The following is a 15,935-nucleotide window of genomic DNA, read 5'->3' as shown; positions in this document are numbered from 1 at the left end:
GCTTGGAAGGACTGCTTAACTTTTTGAAGAACAGAGAAGCTCACTATTATGAATGCTTATTTATTGTGCTATGGGCCTGAACCTGTGATACCTATAGCGAAATTTCTTGGGCATCAGACTCCAGAGCATTCCAATAACGTAGCGCGCAAATTTCTTAATGTTGCATGATCACAAAAATAAATTATGCAAATTGTTATGAATAAAATACCAACAGACTACCTACTACAAAACCATATCTAGTTTTAAACAATTATAGCAGAGCAACTGACTGGCATAAAGAATAAAACAATTTTGTTGTCCATTGAAAGCATGGAAGAAAGGCCAACAAAAAATGGCTTTTTACATAAATTACAGGAATTTTTAGCTCTCACAATGGTATGCCTCAACTAGAAAATTCAAACCCAATGGCCGATAGAACAAGAACCAATTCAAATTTAATCAGGCCAGTTGTAGGCTAAGTCTTCTGGTTCTTGCTGCATCAGTGAAAATCTCCTACCACCATGATGGAAGTTAGAATTATTTTCCAGGCACCCTTTTCACCTCTCAGAATATACAGTATCAACCAGGAAATTAGGCTGGCTGACAAAGGCCTCCGAAGTGATCATTTAAGACATTTATTGTTTAATCCCGAATCATCCTTCACCACCCTCAAGATACTCTTCATCCACTATTTGGGCATCTTCTCGGCCACTTATTTCTGTACCACCAATTTCTTGACTATTGTTCCATTGAAAAATTTGTTCAGACAATAAATCGCCAGCCTCCTCTGTGTCCACTTCTTTCTCAGAAACAGTGCTAATTTCAGTTTCCATCCAAGCAGGGCATGAGTATGTAACTCCAAACAAAACCCACGAGTTCAACCTTTTTGAGGAACCAGCAGCATTGCGACCCGCTGCTTCAAGTCTATCTTGCCTTAAGCACGAACATTCGGGAATTGGGTGCGAGAGAAATGACAATGGCTTCAAGTTCATGGATGCTTCATTGAGTCCATCTAATGCAGTTCGATTGAGGTGGTCACGTACCAATAGGTGCCAGGTCTGATTTCCTTTGTATAGATGACTGCGGGTTTCCTCAAAAAGCTTGGCTACAACTTCCCTATGTGAATACATGTAAGTAATTAATGTTAGAAAATAAACTAAATGACTGCATGAATAGCATGAGTTTGATGGAGGAAGACAGTGGGAAAACTATTAAAATACATTGATTTAACATGTCCAACTTGAATGATTCACATAATTTCTTTTAAACAAGTATGGTGACAATGTACCACTACCAAGGTTTGAATGCTGAACTTCTGCCAAGAGCAAGCCTGAAAAATAAAATCTAGGAAGGGCAAAATTTTTGCTGCATAAAATCTAGCATGAATACCATTGTTGGTCATTAGAATGATGTTGTCAGAAACTCAACTCCAAATTGAAGGACCCAACTGAGAAAGGTACATTTCCACATTTTTTGTGCATATAACATGCAGTATAATTTTTCTTTAATTAGTTTACTTTGCTAGTTGTATTTTTGTTATAAAAAGTGGTTGAAAAATGTATGAAGTAAGCCTGAGATCATCTAAGTCAAACAGTTATTTAGACAATTTATTGGAAAAGTGTCTTATAGACACGATTAATCCATCAAACATAGAACTGTAAGAACCTTTGCTTAGGCATGTATTTTATTTCTAGCATTATTTGGCATGTTCCAGTCTCTTGAACATGTTTAGTGATTTAACAAAGTAGGCACAGCAAAAGAACATACAGAACAATTTAAATCTTTGAGATTAATCATATAATTTCATAATTTTTCCCTATAATGCCTACATTAGAACCTCAACTATGTAAAGAATTCAAAATTTATATGTAGAAATCAACATAAAACTGAAGATATTTTATGCATTCCTAAAGGGTATGTTGCAATTATTCTTCATCAATTATAGATTTTTTATCTGAAAATGAATTTCCCCATTGCTTCTACTCTGGGACAACTTCAAATTAAAAACCTAGTTTTAAGACTAATATGTCTGCCTGCAAGGATTATTGGCTGTAAGTGCAGCCACTTTTCTGCATGGCAAAACATAGCCTTCAAACAGGACCAACTTGCAAATTAATTCATCAGATACCTGAATTATATTATTCATTATGTAGGTTTTAAGTTTGTATCGTTGAGATTTGACAATGATGATGTACATATATTTATATGTGTTTTCACGGGTCTGTTAGTTTGTTGATTTCATTACAATTTAGTTATTCCCTATGTTGCTTTCCTAGCCATTGTAGACATTGACTGTATTTTTTTGATTAGTAGCATTATATACAGTTTGGTTGCAATTGGAGCATAAAAGGCAACAAATACAATATGAAAAAAATGATGGCTTCAAAGGAAAAAAAATACCAAATGCAATGCTGAGGGTTCAGACCTAAGAGTCACCCTACAAATTACAATTTTAAGTACATATTCCATTCAACGAAGTTAAGTTTATCATACTAGATATTATATTTTTTAGTGTGAATATTTCAACAGTTCTTTAAATTTTCTTCATCAGCATCATCACATTCACACGCAAACAACATACCCTCTAATAACTAACATTCATGGTGGAAAGTATAAATGGGCTCCTAAAGATAATTATATAGTATGTTTATATTAATATTTTTTTTACAAATTTATAACTTCAATGATTCAAAATTGATATAAAAATTGATCTCGCGTGATGGCTTTGGATCTAATACAGCCCAAAATCTGAACTAGTAGCTATTTTTAATCCCAAAGCCAGCAGCTAAAACTGATTATCAAACCAAGTGCTGGTGTAGTAAAGTGTAAATTATATTTAAGCCGAAAAGATTTATATAAGCATACTATAAAATGTTTATCATAGCTCAAAAATATATGGATGTATCAAATTAAAATCCATTGAGTAAATAGGGAAGTTTTGAATGCAAACAATAAGCATGAAACTGATTAGGTCCTTATGGTATCTTGTATTTATAGGATAGATTGCTAAAAAGGCCTCTCTGCTTGGGCCTTTAGCCTGGGGCTAAGATCTATAGGGGATTACACCTTTGTATTTTTGGGGCTTTTGAGTGCTCATGGGACCGAGGACTTTTATATTGGGAGGATTTCCTCCTCTTTGTACTTTCTCCACTATTGGTGAAGCTTTCTCTAATAGTCTCAACCTGTGGACATAGACCATTGGTCAACCCATGTAAATCCATGCTCTTCCCCCTCTTTCTTTGTTGCAAGGTTTGTGGTAGGTACCGTATGGTACCAACCATACGATACCGTAGCTACCGAACCGGTATTGGGGTATGGGGGCCTTCCCTACACTCGGTTAGCCGAACCGGATATCGTATCGGGCGTATCAAGATGGCAAACCTTGATTATTGTCTCTAGATCTATTCTCTAGCACAACAAGGTCAACTTCAAGTTTTAATTGAACATGAATGAAGAGTATTTCTTCGTGATGGTACATGCCATACAAAACATAATAACCCAATTGGAGATAGGCATAGTCCAGCAATGCAAATCACCATACCACCCATATAAATTTATATGGAACCATATTGTCCCATATTGGGTCATGATGATCTGATATGGCTAGCGTGAACCAGTTTAAGTCCTTAAAAGCTTAACATCCCTCTGTAGGGGTTTTGTGGTGTCTTAGGGGTTTTGAAGGGAGATGAGAGATCTGCCACCCACCAACTTAAACATCTGATTTTTCTTGTTGACTTCGGTGATGAGCTCAATTCTCACCCCATTGCATAATTGAGCCTACTTGAGCTTGTATGTCAAGGTAACAGCACATTTTTCTCTATTAGTTTGTGAAAAAATCGAACTTTAACCTTCTTTGGTTTGAATAATTAAAATCTAATCACAAATACAATTTCCAACCAAATTCATGAACTAGATTAGGAATCTCGGATTGTAAGGATCCAGATATGCCAAACCGACCTGAAACGTCCAATTCGGAGTGCACCAATCAAATTGGTATAATGTTGTGTTGTTTCAAGGTTCAGCTTGGTAAAGGATCCAAACCAGGCTGGATTGGCCCGAATCAAGCACCCGATCCTGCTCGGCTCGGAGTGGTTTGGGATGGTTTGGGCCCCTTACCCTTTTTCTCTTTTCCTTTGTCTTTCTTTTCCTTTTTCCTTACTTTCTGTTTCGTCTCCTCCCTTTTTTTCCTTTTTCTTTTTCTCCCCTTCCTTAAATTCCTTTTCTTCTTCTTACCTTCCATTCTTTACTTTTCTTCTTTATTCCTTTATTTCTTTCTTCCTTTTTCTTCTTCCCTTCCGTTCTTTCCTTCTCTTCTTCTTCCTTCCTTTATTTCTTCTTCTTTCCTAGCGGGGGGCCCTTAAGAAAACAAAATTTCCAATGGAAACTTGCATCAATTCAGAGTCATACAACATAAGAAAAAGTAAAGAATGGAACCAGTGTGTATCTCATAATAGACATAAGATCTAGGTGACCCAAGAAAAGGAAACACTGAAGATTCTAAATATGCAACATGTACAGAAAAAATCTACAATTTGTAATTAATATTCATATCAATTCACCTAATAGACAACTAAAGCCAGAAAAGGTGCAGCTGATAGTATTTATACTAATATATTTGATCATTATCCCTCTCATGCAACTGCACTAACTACTGATTAGATTTTCTGCAACTGGTCTTCTTGGTAGCTTCTTATATCACATGTTGGCCTCCATGATCACTAATACTGCTTGCTTCAAGCTTCAATTTATCATTTGCATCAAAGCACCTAGAACTCATTACCTTAATTAATGATCAGTTGCCATAAGACATCAACCCAATTCACCAATTAGGTCATCCTTCCAATTATCTCATCCATATTTTACTATACCATAGATTATCATCAGTGGATTCACTGTACATAATAGATTGGTTCATCTCATGGTAAACTCTAGGGTTACCATCCACTTCAGCTTAAAAAAATTTAAAATGCTTGGGTAGCCCTAAAATAATCCTCAAAAACAAAGAGAGTTGAAAAAATAAAAAAGAGCCAAAAAATATTGTATTGGTATTGAACTGGCATGCATTTGCATACCAAACATCAGTACAATATGTTTTGGCACCATACTATACTGGTCAAGTACTAGTATGATACTTGGTAACAAAACTTCAGACCTTGGTAAGGATAGCATTTTGAGAGAGTGGGGATGAGGGAGGTGGACAGCTTTGACAAAATTCCTCTCCAAAAGCACCATCATCTGAAATTGATTTAAAAAGTAATCATCATGTGCATATCCACTAGACATGCATATGCACATATGTGCACACATATATTAATATATGTAAGTGTATACACACACATATTTGTTTGAAGACATGAAAGTTAACGGTCTTTTTTTTTTTGCTTAAAACTCAACAAACATGCTAGTTGCTAAAAATAATATTTCGACTGCGACTAATCAAAAATAATATTTGCTTAGAGACAACAAATGAATTCATTAGTTGGCTGCGACTAATTTACTGGATATTCAAAATGGTTTGTGAAGTATGCTTACATATAGGGTGTATCCTATGAATAACAGATACCTGTTTGGTCGAAATGTTTTTGATGCAGCATACAGATAAAGGCGGTGCCCCATGATCAAGCTAGCAAGATTTAGGTGTCCCTTGCCATCTCGGTCAAATCCAGGAAAAAATGCATCTGCTTCAACACTGATTAAGTAGTCTATTGCTTCCCAAATAAGTTTGTGGGCATTGGTTCTTAACTCCATGAGAGTCATCTCAGGCTTTTCATTAGTGTTGGCTATCCAGCGCCACCAATCATTGCCGGTGGATTGGTATTTGGGTCTTGCGGGAGGTGGTGGAAGCGGCCTGGGTCGAGGACCTGATGTCTTCCATGCCTCAAGCAACACTTCTTCCTTGTTCAGAGGTTGCTGAGGAAGATCAGTGAAGAGGGATTCCTCATGACCATAAATGCTAGTAAGCTCCTCAACTGTGCTAATTGAGGTCCTATCAATGGCATTCTCAAACATGCCATGAAAAGGGATCATTATCCTCTGCCCACCAAATAATTCCCCCCCTGAAACATATATTACGGTGTCCGATGAGTAGCCAAATGCATGTAGAAGAATACCAACCTGTAAAATTAATTCTCTGGCTAACATTACAGGACCTTTTATTTTCATATACTGAATGTCGAACATGGTGAGGCAAAAGTAATATAAACATGTTTCAATCATATTATACCTCCTCAGGCATAAGTGGACATGAACCGTTAAGCCTTTGTTTCATGGAATCGACAGAAAGTTTATCCTTGATCAACTTATGCTTTATCATCCACCGTCTTCTGCGTTGTATAAGTTCATTGTGTATATCCTACAATAATTGACAATAAGATGCTTTGGTTAAAGACATTAGAGATTTATAGATGTGGTTACTTAAGCATGAGTCATATTTTTAAAACTAGAAATCTGTACCTGGAAAAGTTCAGCACAACCATGATAAGCTAAAGTATCCAGAGTCATTCCAGAATCATAAGCTAAAAATGGCCGCCCAGAGGCACGTAACCTGATAAGTTTTAAGAGAAAAGATGTTACAGGAATAAAAGGATGGATGCTTTAATGGGAAAAAAGGAATGGGTACAAGTTGGAAAAAAAGAAAAAGAAAAAGAAAAAAGCTTCTAACCTGTGCAGCATTTTCATACCAAGATCTTGGACTTCTTGCCGGAAGAGAAGAGCATGAAAAGCAACTCTACATCTCAGTCTCTGGTATTCTTCAAGTTGAGGGGGAAGAATAGCCTGGGTTATTTAATGCAGAAGATAAGTTTTGCACATAATTGAGGGAAGTGAATTGAAGTCTTTGCAACATTACTCCTAGAAATTTATGCAATCCCCTAATGAAAAAAGATCTTCACAAAAGGTTCCAAATCATCAACATAGGTCAAGAAACATTCAATTTATTATATCAAATAAGGCTTATCACATCAACTGTCAGCTTCTTATTGGAGAAAATCTATCTCATTATTATTAACTAGCCATTTGACCCTAAAAGCTTAAGCTTAGACAGAAAGGGTCAACGACATACATCAAGCATAATGTCTCTTCACATGTGGCCCAGTCCATGCATGTGATGGGATAACTGTCAAGACAAGCCAGATAATCAGAGATAATTAAAAAAATAACTAAACTGGAGGGATTTGAACTCATGACCTCTGCACACCTAAGCTTGGATACTATGTTATAGATTCTAAAAGCTTATAAAGAAAGGGTCAATAATGCATATCAGGCTGAACAATTACAAGGCCTTTCTGGTCAGCCAGCTGTGGATCTAGCACCAATCCCACTCATTATTAAAATATTGAACACCCATTCTACTCCTCATAGTGCAGCTAATTATGTTCACCAGTAACTAAGCAAGATACAATCACCACCAACTTCTCTCATTATGAATTTCTGTTGGTACAAAATATAATGATTGGAGCAAAAAAAAAAAATGGAAAATAAGAATTTTTTTCAAAGTAATGACACTAATCAGGCTGAGGCACAGAAATCTTGCTCTCTTTAAGGAGCTTCAAGCCCTCTAGCGTTGGCAAAGCCCACGAACTAGTGCAGCAAACCTCTTTGGCTTGTCTCCTCCATGATATAATAGCCTGACTGGATCATCGTATGAATCAAAACCAACTCTACATAAAAGGTTGAACCCAAAGCTCCACCAAGAGAACACCTTTCTTTGGCTAGCGTACTCTCAAGTTTGTTGGCATGTGGGATGAGGACGCATTGTGTTGTGTGATTTTAGGTGAATGGTGAGGGGTCTATTTATAGGCTCATGGAGCCCTCCCAAGTTAATATGGTCCATTCTTAGCCAAAAAAAGTAGGCTAGAGGGGTGAGAGGATGATAAATTTTCTGTTACAAAAAATAAGAATAATTAGGTCTTTAACACATAAGTAGCGAGAGTAGTGAGAGACTATATGATAAATATTCTGTTACAAAAAAAATAGGAATAATTAGCCCTAATCGCACATGAATAGTAGAGTCAATACATGAAACTCCTATGCACATGAGTAATGGTATCAATGCATGAAACTCCTATCCATTCATATTCCCCCCATTCTCTCAAAATTATTAACTTATTCACATTTTAATATTCAAATGCACCAACAATCTCTACATCATGTCAATAAGATGCAGATTCAAAATTATGATTTTGGCAATTGAATCTTATCTCGGCTCTAACCTCTGGTTTCCGTATCCCTTTACTAAGATCTAGGAGCACCAAGATAGTTGATGTTAGAAACTACTTTATAGATTAGTTCTGGTTGTTCTCACTTCTTTGGGATGTTACTTTTTCCTAATACAAACTCAAAATAACCTATTTCACGAACTAATTTTGCAAACCTCAATTAGTGTTAAAAGAGGCTAGACATACTACATTCAAGCAAACATATTGCATTTCATTTGACAACCAAGTTTGTGTTTTTAATAAGTATGAGTAGACATGGCCAGAGTTCCATCCCTTTCCTCCACAAATAGATCAGAAAGTTACTAATAATACACCTCTCTCAAAAAGGGAAAAAAGCCAATAACTTAGAACCAGATGCCACCCCCAGCAGTCATGTAAACAGTGAGTCAGCTTCTTCTGTCTCTGAAAATTTAAAATTATCTTATGGCAAGAAAAAGATTTATCCTCTCAGATACGTTGCAATTTAATTTCTATTGGCCAAGCAAAGTCTAAAATCTATTTTAACCTTAAAAAATAAATAAAACATAAGAATTTTCTTTAACCAAAATTTCAGCGGATGGGGGAAAATAATAAAAAGAACCACATACTCAGGATACCTGCAAACATCCTCCATCTGCAACTTTTAGTTCTACAACCACATACTGTTTTAGTGCTGGAAGAACTACTTCAATGTAATAATCTGGTGAAGCTGAGTAAGGCACTTTAAAAGAAGGAATCTCTTTCCTCCTCTTGGCGGCCTTAATATTCTTTGGCAGGGCTTTTACAACATTGATATCCTTTGCTAATGCTACAATAAACTGATCCTCGTTGTAAAGGTATGTAAAGCTCTTGAAATCAGAGCTGTATAAAAGCATATAATTTTGAAAGTTAATAAGACTGGTACAACCAATTAAGAACCATCAGATAAAGCTAAGAGTACATATTGAAGCAAAAGAGGAGACCTGACACCCTTGTTGCCAGTGGTAGGTTGAAGTACAGGAATCACTAAAGTGGCATTGAGAAGCCTTGAAACCGCAACAACATCACATATCTGGAGGCAAAAGAGAAATGAGATGGCACTAGTATATATACTAGTCTTTATTTCATATTATAGGCATAGTGTGCATGGCTTACCGAATTTCTTATTTCATGAAAACCTCCTTGTATCTTGACAAAAATATAACCATTGGCTTCTGAAGTAGGAGCTGTCATTCAGTACAACCAGGTAAGAATAACCACAGACATGGATATAAACCACACACTACAAATTGCTTTACTGGTGTACAAAGCATGCATGATGGAGAACATTCTCTAATCTGCACATTCTCAATCATATGTGCAAGAAGAACGCAACTTTCAGTCAACTAGAAAGTTTGACCAAGATATGGCACGGTCAGCTTTACATGCAAATTCAGATAAATCTCTGCAATCATTTCTACGTAATATGTTTTTGGTGGAGGTAAATATTAAAAAATCAAAAAATCAAGAATCTGCTTAACAAAATAGTCATGAATAAGATCCGAAAGAAACCATTTATAAGAGATTAGAATTAGGAGAACCTGGATCAAAGCCATGTTATGCACTGCTCTAGGAGCATTATTGCCTATCTCATGCAATATAAATGGTTGTCATGCCCCCAAGGTACAAATGATCTCGACTCCACCTAGCTCCTCCCTAACACATGGAAGGCCTGACCCGATCAAATCTTTAGTTGTCAGAGGTTAATTTTTTAAACATATAAAATATAAAAAAATAATCATATAGATAGTGGAAAAGGTAGGCGAGTAAAGAGTGAAAAGAGAGTAGTGAAGAGAGAGAAGGATATGGCCATCGCAGCGAGAGCAAGCTTTCTATTATGCAGTATCAAGGAACTAGATGTGGCTTTTGTATGGAGGCTGGTCAGGTAATAGCTCTAACAGCTGGTAGCTGGCCCATAAAGGACGCAATAAGTCTTTTTGTATTTAATCAAGGTTCTGCGTGGTTGCTATTATAATTCTACTACTCCAAATCAAGACACCCACCTTAGTCCACAATAGGAATTAGTGAACCTCTACCAATTTAAGTCACACCCTTCCAATGGCCAGTTTATTATCTTTGCTTATCTTTATCTAGCAATCAATTGAAGCGGTGTCTACATCTAAAAGACTAGATAGTTGCATAAAGATATCATAATAATTTAGTAAAGGGTTTGACCAATAACAAGTACATGCTTTATGTGCTGGAATTATTAATAGGGAAAATCACAAAAACACCCCCTCAAGTTTGGCCAAGTTTCACTTACCACCCCTCTTGTTTAAAAATTTCCAATTAGAACCCTTAAGTTCATTAAGTGGTGCAATGTGGTCTCACCATCCATCTCCTTTACTTAAGCTCAAGGGATTATGTTATACGATCATCATATTACATGTTTAGCACTATAATACCCTTGACAAACATGAGGACTTAGTGAAGGGGTTGGACAGTTCTCAGGCTCCTAAGGTTCAAGGTGTGGCAGCAAGAAGGGTGGCACAAGGTTGGAGCATAACTGCAACACCAATCGTAGTAAAGAAACTAAAGAAATCCTAAAAGTACAAAATCTTGAAAAAGAAACAAAAAAATTAGAAAAATGCGGAAGGGGAAAGGGAAAAGAAGGCTCAGACTCCCCATTCTCTCATAACTAATAAATCAAAATGGCTGCAAATAGTTGCCAATAGAAGAACCATCCAAGTTGGTTCATTGACAAGAAAATAGTTGCTTTTTGTTCCATAACATAGCCAAATCCTCATCTAGGAAACATCAAAACTGCCTCATATAGAACACAAAAACAAAACAAGAAAGAAGAATAGAAGCAGGAAGGAAGAAATACAAAAAGAGAGAGAAAAAGATGGCAAGGAAAACAATATCACAGCCCTAGCTGAGCACAAGGATGGCTATGTCCCACAAGTCCCACCAGGTGAGCTGTGCCTCTACTCACTCCCGTGTGCCACCATGTCCCCTAGCAATGCCTGTGCGCTCCAGCCACCACCCTCAATTGGTTGCAGTGCTCCCACATAGCTTTGTTGTATGATGTTCGCCAATCCTACGAGTGAGCTGATGCCTCGATGCCTAAGAAGCAGATTCAAGAAGAGGAGTTCATAGTGAGCTGAGCCAATCTCAACCACAATGCCCTTCCTATCTTCCACTGTCCTAGTCTAACTCTAGCTGCACTTATGATAAAGCCAACAATGCTACCAAAGCTACTACCATCGAGTAGGCCAATGGGACTTCAAATAGCGGCCGTCCAACTACTACCTTGCCGCTCATTGTCTCCCCTCTCATCCAAGAAATCGCCCCCCATTAGAACATCGAGATTGATGCTCTCCACCAACTCTCTCGATGGTAGTGGCTTCAGTAGCATTGCTGGGCTTTATCAGAAGTGTGGTAAGATTTAGACTGGGACAGTGAAAGATGGGAGGGCACAATGGATGATATTGGCTCAGCTCGCTATAAGCTCCTCTTCTAGGACATCGAGGCATTGGCTCCCTCGTAGGATCTCTGGACATCATACGACAGAGATGGTGTGCGAGTGCTACAACCAATTGAGGGCAGTGGTTGGGAGCACACAGGCACTACTAGGGGACATGGTGGCACAAGGGACTGAGAGGAGGCACAGCTCGTTAGGTGGGACCTATGAGACATAGCCATCCTTGTGCTCCCAAGCCAAGGCTGTAATATTGTGCTCGTTGCCATCTTTTTCTCTTTCTCCTATTATACTTCTTCTTTCTTGCTTCTATTCTTCTTTGTTTTGCTTTTATTTTCTATACAAGGAGGCTATGATGATTCATAAATGAAGATTCTGCTACCTTATTGAACAAAAAATAACTATTTTCTTGATGATAAATAGGGCTAGAATTGGGCTCGAGCCAGGCCGACTTAGAGGACTTCAAGCTTGGGCCACAATAATTCAGACCAGGCTTGGGCTTAAATATAAAGCCCGTTTATCTTTCAGACTGAGCTCAAACATACCTTTGGCCTGGCCCAGCCCAGGCTCGAGCCCGAATTCTAGCCCAATCAGTAGCCCGAATATCCGGCCCGAGCCCAGTTCCGTACTCAAATTAGTTCAGCCCAATCAATCAATTAGCTAGTTAGCTTTATTTAACTAATTGCTTTAGTCAATTAGCCCAAATATAAGGCTTAATCCCATCTATTTGATTCATCACTTCATCTCCAACTCGAAGAGCCCTAGCCCTTGGTCCATATACATCTAGTGTCCGAATATCAGGACTCATGGCGATTAAAATCCCTCTTCCCATCTTCTGTCTTCCTCCATCGTCCATCACTGATGCCGGTCTTCCATCTTCCCCCATCAGCCATCGCCAAAGCCAATCTTCCATCAAAGAAAATGCCAGCGAGGAAAGGGCAGAAGAAGCGGTCCACGATAGCGGGGAAAAAGCTGGTGGTGCAGAGACGTACAGAAATGGGGGACCCAAGGGCAGAGAGGAGGATGGAGTCTGGGAGGGAGGTAGCTCGGAGGCGAGCAAGGCCAACGAGGAGCTTTTTGGGAAGGGAGCCGATGGGTTTGGGGAGGGAGGTGAGGGCGTGGAGGAGGTAGCAGAAGGGGTCGGCGATGCAATAGAAGCAGCAGGTGTAGTAGCTGAGGGCAAGGTTTTAAATATCAATACCAGACCCCATGTTGATTGCCAGTGGGTACAGTACCGTACCATACCGATAATAAAAGAATTAAAAAAAATTCCACAACTAGCAACAAAAAGACAAATCGGGCAATCATATCGAACCGGACAGTTCGGCCCCGAAACCGTATCGAATCGATCGGTTTGGACCATTTTCGAAAATCCTATCAGAACCACCTCGGTTCCCCATCGGTCTGGCTCAAGATGGTTCTGAAAACCATGGTTGAGGGCATTGGGGTAGGAGCGAAGGCAAAGGGAGGGATGGTTGAGGAGGCAACAAGCCTCCGAATAGGCGGTGAGGAAGATCTAGAAGCCACGGTCAAGGAGGAAACCATTGAAGGAGTTGATACGGATGCAACTGTCGACAGCATTGGAGACCTGAAGGAGGAAGGGGATCGAGGAGGCGGCAAGGTGGGTTGCGATAGCTAGGCCGGCGCTGACAATGATGGCACCAGGCTGGGTAGTCACGATGGACGGGGAGGAGGAAGAGAGCGCACAAGAGGAGAAAGAGGAGGATACATGGGGCTTGGGCGAAGTAAAAGAGGACCGAGAGAGCGGGGGGAGGAGGAGAGTCATGGGGTCGGTCCGAGCTTGGGCTTAGGCTTGGGTCGATTGGTTTCGGGCCAAGCTTGGGCTTGGGTTTGAGCTGGGCTGGGGCCTTAAATTTAAAATATTTTTAGACCTAAGCCCAACCCGAAGCCTAAAAAAATATTTTGAGCCGGGCTCAGGTAAGGGTGTGGCTTGGCCCAACCCGGCCTGTTTCTAGCCCTAATGATGAGGCAATCTTGAATGGTTCTTCTAGAGGCAACTATTTGCAGCCATTTTGATTTATTAGTTGTGAGAGAATGGTGAGTTTGAGCCTTCTTTTCCCCTTCCCCTTCACCACTTTTCTAATTACTATTATTTTTCAAGATTTTATATTTTTGGGATTTCTTTAGTTTCTTAACTACGATTGGCATTGTTGTTATGCTCCAGCCTCGTGCCACCCTTCTTGTTATCGCAACTTAAACCTCAGGAGCTCGAGAACTACCCAACCCCTTTGCTAAGCCCTTATCTTAGTAAAGGGTACTATAGTTCTAAACATGTTACATGACCATCATGACATAATCCCATGAGTTGAAGGGAGATGGATGGCAAGACCATATTGCACCACTTTAGATGAACTTAAGGGATCTAATTGAAAATTTTTGAACGAGGCCAAACTTGAGAGGGTGTTTCTATAATTGTCACCTTATTAATAAACAATGTGGAGGTAGTGACTTTTAAATTTAGTTCTTTGGTGTAAATAAAAGATTGGATTTATCTTTTTAACAAGATCTATTCCATTGCACTCTCACTTTTGGATCATACATCCATTGCATGCTCACAACACCTCAAATCTGACATCAAGTACGTAGAAATATTTCTTGGCCACTTGACTGCCGACCAATATTATCTTCCAAAAATATTGAAGCACCAAAAAAGAATTTTGCAATTATAATGATTTGCCAAACTAGGTTAAAAGATCTACAAATCAATCACATAAAAATAGAATGACACACAAGCTAAACACGAAGATGGTACTAACCTTTGTAACTTCCTCTAGGATTTGCATGTGGCAGTATAGACCCCAAAGGCCGAATTGGTCCCCATAATCTTCTATATATTGGACTCTAATCATCATATAAAGGTACCCACACCCACACAAAAAAAAAAAGTCAAGCATAATATAATGGTAAATTTAAAAAAAAGCAACATGTTCCTCATGTCAATATCAAAAAAAAAAAAAAAACTTGCAGATAAAACATAAACACAATTTGATTGTTTTCCAAGATTAAAAAAATGATAATGTAGGTGGATTTAATTCTCCTTTGAACTAATTTCTCAACTAAAACAAAATCCTGCTAACAATTATGGAAATAGATAAAGGAAAACATCGTTGAGGACCAGAAGTATAAGAGGGAGCGCATTATCTATATATAATCAAACTATGACAAGCGCCGGCACAAACCCTCAAGCATACAAATAGCCAGGAAGGAAACTACAGAAGAGCGAGCACATGTTTTAAAATACTGACACCCAACATGTTATTTCCCCTACCCTTATTCACATTTCATCTCCAGAACCATTTTAGCAGCAAAAAAAAAAAAATCTTCCTGTTGAAAATTTGGCAAATGCGTCACAGAAATAAACATTGAAATTTAAGTAAACCTCAACAAACACATAAAACCAGCCGCTTCCAATCTTACCCGCAAAACTCAGAAGCAAAACCATCTCCAAAATCCTAAAGAATTCATAAAGTAGACAGGAGCGGTGGAAGGAAATATTAAAATAAGGAGACATGGCCCAGGAAATCAGCAAAACCCAAAACAAGTACCAAGGTTCACTATTTGTACTCAAGAGGTGATATCTAGCAAAAGAAAAGTTGGGATCTTAGTGGGATTTTAGGCATTACCAGTGTGGGAAGAGTACCAGTCTGAAATCTCTGCACCCAAGACAACACTGGGTCTGGCTCCTGGTATTGAGATAAGCTCCTTCCAGAGTACACTGCAAGAAGGCAGTGAGTAAAGAGAGAGAAGGCAGAGAGGACCAGCCCTCCCAGGGCTGCCCACTTCATCCTGGACTTGAGCACCATCTCCCCCCTTCTCTCATGGGACAGTCACCAGCCACCCAGAGACCAGAGATCAATGTCTATACCAAGGAATGGGACTTGGGAGAACAAATTTTATAAAACAAAAGAAAAGCCAAGGAAAGTGGGAATATTTAGAGAGATCTATAACCTTCACCTGTCCGTCTGATTGTACATATTACAGCTGTTGAACACCGAGGGCGACAATTATTGCAATCCACGGGAGTCAAATGGCGGGTGGATGGGGGCTTATTGCCTCATTGGGCTCATTTGGGACCACCAAATTGGTGGTGGTGGTGGTGGTGGTGGGTGGAGGCGGCCCGTGAATGATTGTAGCGAAGTGCTGGATGAACGGTGTGGATTGAAATCAAGGGGTTAGGGAGACAACCGCACGAAGAACATGCGTGCTGTGGCACGTGACCAAGGGTGTCCTTTTCCTGCCGTGCGAAAAGGACAGGTGGAGTGGATCGGGTGGTTTATTATCACACCGGACAGCGAGATCAG

General features: G+C 39.0%; 1 protein-coding gene across 1 annotated transcript; it reads right to left on the bottom strand.

The window, feature by feature from the left end:
- Nucleotides 1–274: 274 nt before the first annotated feature.
- On the bottom strand, nt 275–15,591 carry LOC105061074 (O-fucosyltransferase 27). The gene is made up of 10 exons (XM_010945024.4): nt 15,258–15,591; nt 14,391–14,475; nt 9,309–9,379; nt 9,137–9,225; nt 8,792–9,035; nt 6,641–6,753; nt 6,433–6,523; nt 6,203–6,331; nt 5,543–6,093; nt 275–1,095 (listed from the first exon to the last, which is right to left on the bottom strand). Exons 1-10 carry the CDS (start codon nt 15,435–15,437, stop codon nt 633–635), a joined length of 2,016 nt encoding a protein of 671 aa, XP_010943326.1. The 5' UTR covers nt 15,438–15,591; the 3' UTR covers nt 275–632.
- Nucleotides 15,592–15,935: the final 344 nt, after the last annotated feature.

The sequence above is a fragment of the Elaeis guineensis genome, chromosome 1 (assembly GCF_000442705.2).
Source record: "Elaeis guineensis isolate ETL-2024a chromosome 1, EG11, whole genome shotgun sequence".
NCBI lineage: Eukaryota > Viridiplantae > Streptophyta > Magnoliopsida > Arecales > Arecaceae > Elaeis > Elaeis guineensis.
The sequence above is the reverse complement of the archived record's forward strand: the minus strand, read 5'-3'. Positions and strand labels throughout refer to the sequence as shown.